This window comes from Thamnophis sirtalis, unplaced genomic scaffold, assembly GCF_051295495.1.
Source record: "Thamnophis sirtalis isolate CommonGarterSnake01/CBP01778 unplaced genomic scaffold, rThaSir2_p1.2 scaffold_7, whole genome shotgun sequence".
NCBI classification, from domain to species: Eukaryota; Metazoa; Chordata; class Lepidosauria; order Squamata; family Natricidae; genus Thamnophis; species Thamnophis sirtalis.
In genome coordinates, this window is record NW_028261387.1 from 79,826,972 (window position 1) to 79,839,992 (window position 13,021).

General features: G+C 43.3%; 1 protein-coding gene across 5 annotated transcripts in view; it reads right to left on the reverse strand.

The window, feature by feature from the left end:
* BCAS1 (brain enriched myelin associated protein 1) overlaps positions 1-12,611 on the reverse strand; it is a 59,248-nt gene extending 46,637 nt beyond the window's left edge. For all 5 annotated transcript variants that reach the window (XM_087720476.1, XM_087720475.1, XM_087720477.1 and 2 more), the window contains exons 1-3: positions 12,477-12,611; positions 2,549-2,633; positions 120-207 (exon numbers count right to left, since the gene is read on the reverse strand). In XM_087720476.1, coding sequence (XP_087576602.1) covers positions 120-207; positions 2,549-2,620 — 160 coding nt within the window. In that variant the 5' untranslated portion in view covers positions 2,621-2,633; positions 12,477-12,611. The remainder of the gene's footprint in view (positions 1-119; positions 208-2,548; positions 2,634-12,476) is intronic.
* Between the last annotated feature and the right edge of the window lie 410 nt (positions 12,612-13,021).

The following is a 13,021-nucleotide window of genomic DNA, read 5'->3' on the forward strand; positions in this document are numbered from 1 at the left end:
CTATCTTCTACTCACCCAATGAAGTAATGCCATTTGACTGTTTGTATTTTCAGTTCCCACAGAATCTGGTGCCAATTATATGAGATATGGATATGCTAAGCTTCCTTCCCAGAACATACCTGTGTCACTGTTTGCAGAAAGCTCCGTCTGTACCGGTTGGATGCTAACAGGTCCATTCTTAAGGCTTTCAGGAGGTTCAGAGGAAATCTGCAGCAAAAGACGAATGTTTGGTCACCAAAACCACTAATTTCTCCTGAATGTTTGTAGTGGTTTGTGCACCATAATAATCAACAGAGGTTTAGTTTGAACTAGGTCTGGGGGTGGGTGGGAGGGGGATTGTGACCTGATTAAAAAATGAGTAAAGTGGATTCAGTTGATTGGAGGCAAAATACTGTAGATTTGTGAAATGATTGCTTCTCTAGATCCATTTCTCCAAGACAATGTGTTTTTAGCATACTTGCTTGGGAGTAAATCCAGGCAATTCAGCTTGATTGACTTTTTGTTTGTTTGTTTTGTTTGTTTTTTGTTTATTTGATTTGTCAATCATTTACAAGATAATAGGTATAAGAATAAACATGAGTATGAATGAAATGGGTACGAATAAATGAGGACAGTAGGACAGGGATTACAGACCTCTTAGGAAGGGGGTGAGGTCAATAGTAGACAGTTTAAGGTTAAAGTTATGGGGATTTGAAGATGTAACAACAGAGTCAGGTAGAGCATTCCAGGCATCGACCACTCTGTTGCTGAAGTCGTATATTCTGCAATAGAGTTTGGAATAATTTACATTGAGTTTGTATCTGTTGCATGCGCTTGTATTATTGCGGTTGAAGCTGAAGAAGTCATTGACCAGTAGGATGTTGTAACGAATAATTTTGTGTACTATGCTTAAGTCTGATTGTAGGTGGCATAGTTCTAGGTTGTCCAAGCCCAAAATTTCAAGCTTGGTGGTGTAAGGGTATTCCGTTGCGAGCAAAGGAGTTTACTACTCTTCTCGTGAAATACCTCTGGACTCGCTCAATTGAACTAATGTCCGATAAACAGTGCAGATTCCAGACAGATGAGCTGTATACAAGAATTGGTCTAGCAAAGGTTTTGCATGCCCTAGTTAGCAATACAACATTACAATACCTGTACACAATATTACAATATTTGTATAGGAATGCATTGTTAATCTCTCATTCTTTTATTCACCTATGTAGGGCTTTTGCAAAATATCCCCCTTCTCAAGGTGGGTTCCAGTTTATTTTACTGCTGGTTCGCTCAGGGACGCCCTTCGGATGCGTGTGTGCTTCGCGTGCTTGCGCGCTTGATGCGCACTACCCGTGCATGTGTAGTAGTCAAAAAATTACTGCTGCACATGCGTAGAAGCAAAAAAACAAGATGGTGGCACCGTAGAACCGGTTCGGGTGTGTGGGTGGCTGAGTTACTACTATTTGGCCGAACCAGTCTGAACTGGTAGGAACCCACTTCTGCCCCTTGTAAATCAGAAATATCAAAATGATTTTGTATTAAAATAGGACTGCATGGAATGATAGACAGACAGACAACAGACAGGCAATAGGTAGATGATGGATGATTGATCGATTCTATTTCTATCTGATGATCGATTATCAATTGATGATAGATAGATAGATAGATAGATAGATAGATAGATAGATAGATAGATAGATAGATAGATAGATAGATAGATAGATAGATAGATAGATACATACATACATACATACATACATACATACATACATACATACATACTCTTCAGGAGCATTGAAACTTTGAAGCAAACCTTCAAAATGTTTTGAGGAAGCAACATTGGTTCCTGTTTACATATAATGGAGTCTCTGTGGGACTACATGTTCCACCCTTTACTCTCCTTTTTTGTAATACTGTCTATCTCACAAACAGTCGAGTGAACTCTAGAAAAGCAGTCCATTTATCAGTCTGGAACTTTTTTCCCCAGGATTAATACACTACAATCTGCTATGAGAGCTTGAAAAGAAAGGCAGTGAAGATCACCATTTTGAATTTTCAACTAAAAAAAAAGAATTTGGTCAAAACTGTAGTTTTATAATATACTAGCCGATAACCTGGCATTGCCTGGGTATTTATTTATAGGAGGAAAATGTCAGGACCAAACATAATTTCTAATGCTGGATTTTCCGTCTTAAGGGGAGCCCCCTTATGGAGTACTGTGAAGCCATTACCACTACAACTCCACTGCACTGCACAGTAGAAGCCATTTTATGACAGTACAGAAGAAGCCATTTAAAGGCACAACAGGCTGTATCTTAACAGAACACATACCCCAGGGGGTTTTAGGGGTGTTTTACCCCCCACAATATTTTTTTTCCAGAGAGTAAGTCATCTATGTACCAAGTTTGGTTGAAATTGCTTGAGGTGTTCCACAGTTATGCTGGAATACACACACGCACACACACACAAACAGAGCTAAGTCTGCTGGGAATTCTGAGGGCTGAGAAAAACAATCTAGAGAACAACAGCAAATTGGGTTAGGCTAACATATACAAATGTTTACTCTAAAATTTACCTGTGAATATACTGCTTCAGTAGCAGGATCTTGGTCTTCAGGGTCTTTTGGAATGGACTGTGCATTTCCCATCACAGTGGCTGTACTGGGAGACAAATGAAACAATTAAGTACAGATGGATGAATATATTTCAGCCAAAATCAGAGATAGGCAATAAGGTTGCTAAACCTCGGCTTGTAGGAGCAAACAAGCTGATACTCAACCCAGACAAGACCGAGTGGCTGTTGTGTTTTCCTCCCAAAAATTTGACCAACGTACCATCACTCAGGCTGGGGGGACAAAACTTATACCCCTCAGACAGGGCCCGCAACTTGGGAGTCCTCCTGGACCCACAGCTGAGTTTCGACCACCATCTTTCAGCTGTGACCAGGGGGGCATTTGCCCAGGTTCGCCTGGTGCGCCAGTTGCGGCCCTACCTGAATTGGGAGGCCCTCACAACAGTCACTCGAGCCCTTGTGATCTCTAGGCTGGAATACTGCAACGTGCTCTACATGGGGCTGCCCTTGAAGAGCACCCGGAGACTTCAGCTAGTCCAGAATGCGGCTGCGCGAGTGATCGTGGGCGCACCACGGTTCGCCCACGTAACACCGATCCTCCGTGAGCTGTGCTGGCTACCTGTCGATCTCCGGGTGCACTTCAAGGTCCTACTCACCACCCATAAAGCGCTCCATGGTAGTGGGTCTGGCTATTTGAGAGACCGCCTTCTGCCAATTACCTCCCTGCGTCCCATCAGATCGCATAGAGCTGGCCTCCTCCGTATTCCATCCGCCAGTCAGTGCCGACTGGCGACTACTCGGAGGAGAGCCTTCTCTGTTGCGGCTCTGACGCTATGGAATAATCTCCCCGTGGAGATTCGTACCCTCACCACCGTCCAGGCCTTCCGCACAGCCCTCAAGATCTGGCTAGCCCGTCAGGCCTGGGGATAAGTTTTACTTTCACCCCTCCCGAATGTCGAGTGAATGTTGTGTTTTACTGTTTAATTTATTCTCGTTCACACTTCTTTTTGTATTTGTCCTACACTCCCTTTCCCCTTTTACTGTAAGCCGCCCTGAGTCCCCTCAGGGAAAAGGGCGGCCTATAAATGTATAATAAATACAAATACAAATACCAATCAGCATAGCCAGTAGCAAAGGATGCTGCCAGGTGCAATAGCAATAGCCCTTAGACTTATATACCACTTCACCGTGCTTTTACAGCCTTCTCTAAGCCGTTTACAGATTCAGCATATGTTGCCCCCAACAATCTGGGTCCTCATTTTACCCACCTCAGAAGGATGGAAGGCTGAGTCAACGTTGAATCTGGTGAGATTTGAACTGCCAAATTGCAGGCAGCCAGCAGTCAGCAGACGTACCCTGCAGTACTGAAATCTAACTACTGTGCCACCATGGCTCATAATGTCGGTGACATCTGGAAAGGAATAAATTTCCCATTCTAGGCCTCCTTTTGTCAAGGACTGCCTGTAAGCCAGTCCTTAACTTACAACCCTTTGTTTAGTGATTATTCAACCGCACTGAGACTTACAACTGGTCCTCAGCGCTAAGACTATCACAGCATCTTTATCAATACACATAATCAAAATTTGGGCAATCAGAATTAACATCTATTAATGATGGTTGCAGGGATCACCATTTGCAACTTTCCTAGCTGGCTTCTGATAAGCAAAACGACAAATGGGGAAACCCAGTGGTGGGTTCCTACTGGTTCGGACCGGTTCGGCCGAACTGGTAGTAGTTTAGCAGCCTGGGTCACAGGAACTGGCAGCGACCTAGGCCTGCCATGCCCCTGAACCGGTTCTCTGGGTGGCGCCATAGGCACCGCCATCTTGTTTTTCGGTTCTGCGCATGGGCAGAACAATTTAAATTGTATTGCGCATGCGTGCGTAGCGGGCACACGAGCGAACCGGTCATAGTGCCTGCCTGAACCCAGCCCTGGGGAAGCTCACTTGGCAACCATGTGATTATTTAACAATTGCAGTAATGAAGGTGGTAATATTGGAACATTACCCTAATTTCCTGCTGTTTTAGGAAAAGGATTCCTTTCTGAATCTCAAACAGAAATAGAAAGTTCTCAACATTTTTCTTTCCTTTTTCCTCTAGGTGACCGAAGTGCCAATTGGGAAGCAAGCAGAAAGAAAGATGTGATTACTTTTTCTGTAATTACTTATCTGTTTTTCTTGGGGGGGAGGGGTGCTGAAAAAAAGAATAAGTACATATAGCAAGATTTACCATGATAAATCAGAAAAACAGGGATGGAGAGAAGTCCCATAGATGGGAGATTAGCAGAGTTGGAAGGGACCTTGTAGGTCATCTTGTCTAACCCCCCTGCCCAAGCAGGAGACCCTACATCTTTTCTGACAAATGACAGTCCAATCTCTTCAATTGTAAAACTGTTTTCCCAGATAACAGAACAAATGTTCTTCACTACGATAAATATCAAAGTTCTAAATGTGCAATGCTAAGCACAATACAATACAATACAATAGCTGAGTTGGAAGGGACCTTGGAGGTCTTCCAGTCCAACCCCCTGCCTAGACAGGAAACCCTACACCATTTCAGACAAATGCCTATCCAACATCTTCTTAAAGATTTCCAGTGTTGGGTAGTAGTCTTAGTTTTGAAAAACCCAATATAAAGTACTCAATTATCTTATCAAAAAGTTGAAGGGATGTTTTCAGGTTTATTGTACCAAGTTTTTCTTTTTTGCAGAAATTCAGAAACAATCCTAGACCCTCCTATGATGTTAGCTTTGTTCAAATGCTGAATTGAAAGATCCACAGGAAAATTAGCATTTCCAATATTTTACTTCTGCAGGACCTGGGGGTGGTTTAGTCTTTGACTTCCTTGCTCCTGATGTATCATTCCTTTAGAATACTTTGGAGTATTCATGGGTTTTTAAAGGGAAAAAATGGGTTAACATCTAAGCAGCTGTCCTTCAAAATAATCATTTATGTTTTTCTATAAGATTTTTTTAAGGGTACATTGACCCAACTCTTTAATTTCAGCTTGAAGTTGCTTGTCCTAAATTGTTGTTTGATCACACAGCACCATTTTCCCCTCACCTCTCAGCTCCTAGTCGAGGCTGCCTGGCTTTGATATTTTCTGACCTAGTGTGAAAGTGGTATTTTCCATCTATACCCAACAAAACCTTCCATACAGATAGTCCTCCACTTAGAATGATTTATTTAGTAATTGGTTGAAGTTACAATGATACTAAAAATGACTTATGAATGGTCCTTGCACTGAAGACCATATCAGCAGCTCGACAGCCACAGGATCACAATCCAGGTGCTTGGCAACTGGCATGTATTTGTGATGGTTGAAGCATTCTGGGGTCATGTGCTCACCATTTGTCCTGCTGGTGTAATGGTTAGAATGTAGTACTGCAAGCTACTTCTGCTGAGTGCCGGCTGCCAGTGGTTTGGCCCTTCGAATCGCACCAGCTCAAGGTTGACTCATCCTTCCATCCTTCCAAGGTCGCTAAAATGGGGAGCCAAATTGCTGGGGGCAATATGCTGCCTCTGTAAATTGCTTCAAAAGGGCTGCAAAGCACGGTGAAGTGGTATTTAAGTCTTATTGCTATTTGCAAGCTTCCCAGTCAACTTTTGACATGTAAAAGTCAATATAGGAAGCTGGATTCTCTTAATATGCAATCAGGTTTTGACAGAGGATGAAAGCCACCGACTTATCCATCTTTCAAAATTCACCTCCTTTCCAGTTTCTCCCTCGTGTCCACTCCAAGATGAGGATAATGACTCTTGAATGCAAGTAAAATATACACATGTATCACAGTACCTTCACTAAATCTGCAGTAATCTATGAGGACCAAAATAGAGGTTAGCTATGGCGAAAATTATGACGCCCTAAATTTGTCACGGACTGGGAGAATACACATTAATTTTGCTGCCTGGATATCTATATATTAAGAAAGAAAATGAAGTGGGAACCTTAGCTATTTATTTCCCGCCTATTTTATAAAAACAAGGGAGTGAAAGGATTTTTTCGTTTTTCTGAGTTCTGGATGAATTTGAGACGGGTTTAATAGAATCACATTTCTTTGCAGGAGCATCTATGGCAGTGGTTCTCAACCTTCCCAATGCCACGACCCTTCAATACAGTTTCCCATGTTGTGGGACTCCCAACCATAAAATTGGTGTCTCGGTTCCTAAGACCATAGAAAATATGTGTTTTCCGATGGTCTTAGGTGACTCCTGTGAAAAGGTTGTTCAACCCTCAAAGGGGACCTGAGCCACAGGTTGAGAACCACTGGTCTATGGAATAAGAAGCTGCCCAAAATCATTTTTTTAGAATGAAATGAGCAGTTAAATAAATAAGCAAATGTTTAAAGAGTCAAGATGGAAGTTTCAATTGTGCAGTCACAATCATCTTAACTGTTCTGACAATCCCTCTTTGCCACCCCTATTTCTTCATGACACCCCTTGTTCTTTGTGCTCTCCTGAAATACGCTAACGTCAAATGAAGAGAAGAGGACGGCAGGATGGCTACCACACACTTGTGAGGAGTTGGGTTGCAGAAATGTGCCAACGTGGAAATGTAATGAGATCTATTTAAATTTATTATGACTGCCCATTCCAAAAGAGTGGTGCGGTGGCCTAGAGGGGGCGCTCTTGCCTCACAATCAGGAGGCTGTGAGTTCGATCTTAGGTAGAGGCAGATATTTCTCTTTTTGGGCACACTGAGACTATATCTGCTGGAAAAAAACTCCACATTGGTGACAGGAAGGGCATCCGGCCATTAAAACATTCAGCTCCATTCCGTTGCCCAGACTCCACCTTGCAAGGGATTATGGGGTCGTTAAAAGAGGATGGTGATGATTGCCCATTCCAAAAATTCTGACCAGCTTGCAATGTCCAAAAATACAATTAAAACGCTTAATAACATGAAATAAAATTTCATTTCATTTCATTTATTTCATTTGTATGCCGCCCTTTTCCCCGAGGGGGACTCAGGGCGGCTCACAGTTGAGCAAGGGAAAGGGGATACAAACAGTTTGACACCAACACAAAACAATACATAATTTAAAAGCGCAACAATCATACCATTCGAGATAGGGGCAACGGTTGTTTAGCCCCAGGCCTGTCGGAACAGCCAGGTTTTAAGGGCTTTGCGGAAGGCCTGGAGGGTGGTGAGGGTGCGAATCTCCATGGGGAGTTCGTTCCAGAGGGTCGGAGCAGCCACAGAGAAGGCCCTCCTCCGGGTAGTCGCCAGTCGACACTGGCCGGCGGATGGAATTCGGAGGAGGCCTACTCTGTGGGATCTAATCGGTCTGGTGGAGGTAATTGGCAGCAGGCGGTCTCTCAAGTACCCAGGTCCAATACCATGAAGGGCTTTATAAGTGACGACTAGCGCCTTGAAGCGTATCTGGAGACCAATAGGCAGCCAGTGCAGCTCGTGGAGGATAGGTGTTACGTGAGTGAACCGAGGTGCACCCACGATCGCTCGCGCGGCTGCATTCTGGACAAACTGAAGTCGCCGAATGCTCTTCAAGGGCTGCCCCATGTAGAGCACGTTGCAGTAGTCCAGTTCAAATGAGGTGAACTGAATTAAAAACAACCATAAAAAAGAAAACACAACAGGAGTTCCATGGACATATTAACTCAGACTGGGAAGCCCTGCCACAGAAATCTCAAAAGGAAATTTTGATACTAGGAAGCTTACCATATTTACAATGACTTTGGTTTCTTCAGGCTACAGCAGCTTCCTTAATTTATGCCACAATAAATCTGTTAGTCCTTATGGTATTTCTTTATTGTTTGTATTTTAAGGAGGAAGATGTCACTAAATTCGAGCCATAAGGGCTGGAACATAAGTCTGGAACTAGAAATCATTGATGCCTGTCCAAGTTTAGCTATGACAAAGAGCAAGAAAGGGAAAAAAATATGTTGGGTGTGATCGCCTACTAAGTAAATATCCGGTTGTGCAGCCAACTAAACAGCTTTTTAGCGGATGCCATTGGCATGCTCATGGAACAAGCAAGAATATTGGCAATGGCTTTTAATAATGTCATATGCTCTTCTCATCTTGGTGATCTAAGGGAAAGCATGAGAGAGACAGTGGAGACCAGCTATTGGAAAGGCAATGCCTTTGGATCTTTCCCCATTCACACGAAGTCATTAGTCTGCTTTGTCGAAATAGGCAGCAAAGGGAAGGGCTTGGAATGAGTCATGTGGAGAGTAAATAAGAACCACCCAAGAACAATTCAAACAAGTTTACAGCACCGCATACTCTGCATTTCAAGACCTTATGACCTCTCTGTCTCTCTGTCTCTCTCTCTCTGTCTCTCTCTCTCTCTCTTCGCTCCAGAGACAAGCCTCCAACTTTTTCATGCACCTCACAAGACTAATTCGCACATGACTGCCATACAGACACCTGAGACTGGCGTAGCAAATGTTGGAAGGAAACACTCCTTCTCCATCTGTCCACTCCTCAGTCAAAAGTGATACTGTCAGGCCAGCCTCCCTCAGCAACCAAGAAAGAAACCACTTCACTCCATTTCGCAGAATTAAGAGTACTTTTACTGGTTATGAAAAGATAGCAGCTAAGCAAGGCAAGATCTGAGGCAAAAGCACGCGAAATCATACATATCAATGTGTGACCCAACCCCCTTCCCCTGGTAACCCCATCCCATAGTCCAATCTGCAAATCCCTTAGGTGTCATGTTAGTTCCATCTTCAAAGAGCATCATCAGGTTGGTATGCAGGACAGTTGGCCTTGGCCATCCCAATCACTATCTCCAGCCTGCACAATAGATGGTGAGAACAAAACTCCCTATTTACAATCTCTCCTTTACTTAAAACTTCCCTTCCCAAGTACCAGCCCCCCCTCCCCGTTTCAATGGCAGCCGAAAGCAAATAGCGAAAGAGAGGCTGACAGATATCTACCCCTAAATATCTTGAGAAAAAATATATGTATGAACCGAGTCACCAAAAGACATTGCCCCAAAACAGTGTAGAAAATTAAAGTCACTGCTTGCTTGTTGACCTACGGTATATCACCAGACCTAACAGACATTATCAATGGACTCTTGCCAAATTATTGAATCCTGAAACCTGCAAAAACCAAACATTTTTGCATCCCTTTCTTTCTGAAATTATTTGTGGTTTGTACTTGAGCATTGAATAACCATTTTCCCTTTAAGTTTGGTTTAGGTTTATTGGATTTATATGCCGCCCTTCTCCCAAGAACTCAGGGCAGCGTACAACACAAAAGAAAATGCATATTACAAAAATTAAAAAGGGGCATTAAATAAAGTATCCCAAAAAAAACCCCAATTGATATTTACAATAAAAATTTAAAAATTAAATTAAAATTAACAACCAAATTAATCCTATATTTTATTCTATTCAGGCCAGGCCAGCTTGCTGGAAAACCCAACTTTTTAGGGCGTGTCGGAAGGACCGGAGGTCGGGGATTATGCAAAGCTCCGGGGGCAGCTCATTCCTTTACATTTCCTGTAAAAAAGACAGGTTTCTCTCTTGTTAAAGTCAACTTCAGATGATTTCACAGATACATCAGTGTAATTTTTTGGGACTGCAGATAGAAGAGTTTTCTCACTGGTTCTTCCAGGATGTCTTCTGACCTCCCTGTCTAGATTCAGGAATCTTTGAGGTGGATGGCACATCATCAAAAAATCTCCAAGTTGTAGACTGGACTGAGAAATTAATGAAACCAGAAAAAACCCTGTGTGTGTGTGTGTGTGTGTGTGTGTGTGTGTGTGTGTGTGTGTGTGTGTGTGTTGTATGTATGTAAGCAAACTCTATATTTCTGCCCCCAAAAAAACAACATTGACATGTCTAGGAGTTCAGCATATCTTAAAGGAGCCTTTACTTTTTACACAAAGTAACACCTTTACCAAAAAAAAAGGAAGATGGCACCTTATATCAGCAAAAGCAGGATGTCCAACCTTGGCTACTTTAAGACTTGTGGACTTCAATTCCCAGAATACCTCAGCCAGCCATGCTGGTTAGGGAATTCTGGGAGTTAAAGTCCATAAATCTTAAAGTTGTCAAGGTTGGACACCCCTGAGCTAAAGTGTTGTTAGAAATTACATGGAAACTGCAGTTTCCCCTTGTCTATTATCGTATTATTATAAGTCATGTCACTTTTACTCAGGGCTTTCTAACATACCCAAATTTAGCAAGGATCAAATACTTCTATAAGTAGTAAAATTATAGGTTGTGACTAGGTAGAAAGTTCATGCATTATAGGTTGGCTTATTAAAAGATTAGAAATTTTAGTTATGAAGTATAACTCAAGGATGAACATAGCCTGCTATTTGTGAGCAGCTTTAAAGGAAAATGGAGAAAGTGACTGAGAGAGGCCTCTCTGTCGCTAGGGTAACACCCTCAGAAGGAGAAAATATGGAAAGGAACAGGCTTCTCCTGATCCTAGTTTTTCTGCTGTTTTTTACGTCTTGAAATGACAAGAGCATGTATCAGTGGTGGGTTCCTACCAGTTCGGACCGGTTCGACTGAACCGGTAGTGGTTTTGTGGCCTGGGTTGCTGGAACCGGCAGAAACCCAGGCCTGCCACACCCCCAAACCGGTTCTCCGGGCAGCCCCATAGGCGCCGCCATCTTGTTTTTTGCTTCTGCGCATGCGCAAAGCAATTTTTATTGCACTGTGCATGTGTACACAGCACGCATTAAGTGCGCATGCGGGGCACACATGAGCAAACCAGCAGTAATAATTGCTGGAACCCACCCCTGGCTTGTATCAATGGTGGGTTACGACTGGTATGCCCCAATATGTGCGTACCAGTGCCTGCCAGGAGCACCAGGTACCATTCTGGTACGGTGCTCCAGAGGGTCTGCCCTCACTCCTTACCGGTATTTGAGGTTTTCGGGGCTTCCGTGCATGCACACAGATTGTCTGGTGCCTGCACGACGCTCCGCCAAGCAGCTGGAGCATTGCGGGCAGTAAGTATGCATGTGTGCACTGTGCGCATTCAGGTGGTGGATGCCCGGCCCTGTTGCACCGTACCAGTTGCAACAGGATCCAAAACCCGCCACTGGCTTGTATGTATGTGTGTGCGCACCTTCCAGTCATTGTTGACACTTGCTGATTGCCTGGATTAGTCCCTGCACTTTTCTTGGCAAGGCTTTCTCACACTTTTCCCCTTGCTTTCTTCCTAGGCCTGAGAGAGAGAGGGGAACTGGCCCACGGTCACCTGGCTTCATCCTTAAGGCAGAAGTAGAACTCACAGTGTCCTGCTTTCTAGCCCAATGCCTCACCCGCTACCCCAAACTGGCTTTCAAAAAATGGCTGGACTCTAAAAAAAAAAAAGGCGTACAATAAATTAATTTTAAATATTATCCATCCACTTCTGGTGGGCTCCAAAACAGCATAGTCTAACAGTTCATTTTGTTCTCACAAAATGCCTCATTACTTTGTTTGCCACAATGCTCTTCTTCTAGGGAAGCAGAGATGCAAATCGAGTTCTCCCCAGTTCTGAATTTCATTTGCTGCTTCCCAGAGAGGACTGCAAACAGGAAGCTGGCTAGAGCAGCCCTGATTTTCCCAGCTCAGAGGACGAGGCAGTCTCATTTCTCCAGCTATTGCCTCTGGGAATTGGCTCCACGTTGTAAGCTTTGGTTACGAAGGAATAGCAGATATGCTAGGCGTATGGGGAAAGTGTGGAAGACCCTGCAGTGCAGGAAGCTGCCCAAAAACTCTGAGAAACACTCTTTCCCCCACTGCCCAAGGCAATAATAAAGGAAGGGAGAAGAAAAGAGAAAAACAAGCCAACTGAAATGTAGTGTGCAGTTTTTTAAATGTTTGGTTATGAGTTGAAAAGTAAGATTAAAATACACATCTTTTGCTAAACTGGCAAAGGAGGCTAACAAATGCTACTGAAAAGTTGGTAGATATTTTAAACACGAAATAATGTACATATATACAAACAAATTGTACCTTGCCTGTGTTTGCAGTATGGAGCCTGCCTCTGTGGTGCTGCTGATCCGTTCTGGAGCTGTTCAGCCACAGGTGCTGCAGTGTTTAAAAGTCTCTCCCAACAGGTACCTTGCTTTGCCTTGAGCAATATTCAGAGTGAGTAAACATTAGGTACAGCTACATGGATAGGGTGGAGCTTTGGACACTCAGTTAGCTTTACTCAGCTGTTTTTTTTTTCTTCCTGGCCTCCAGGGCAAATTCAAACTCTGTTGCAAGTATTCTTTCCACCATTAATAGCGCCTGCAGGATTTGTAGGACCTTTTTTAAAACAACAACAACAACAAACAAACAACAGAAGTCCGTGACAATTACAGTCTGTTATGTATTGTTATGTTCCTTGGACAAAAAAAATAACAGTGTGATCTTAAGTGTATTTATGCAGAAAGAAGGCTCAAGACATTTACTGGGAGTTACCTAGGGAATATAGGATTGCAAGAATGTGGCATATCCACATAAACAGGAACTGGAGCAGTTGATGGCTTGCTTTGAGCAAACTGCACAGCTTT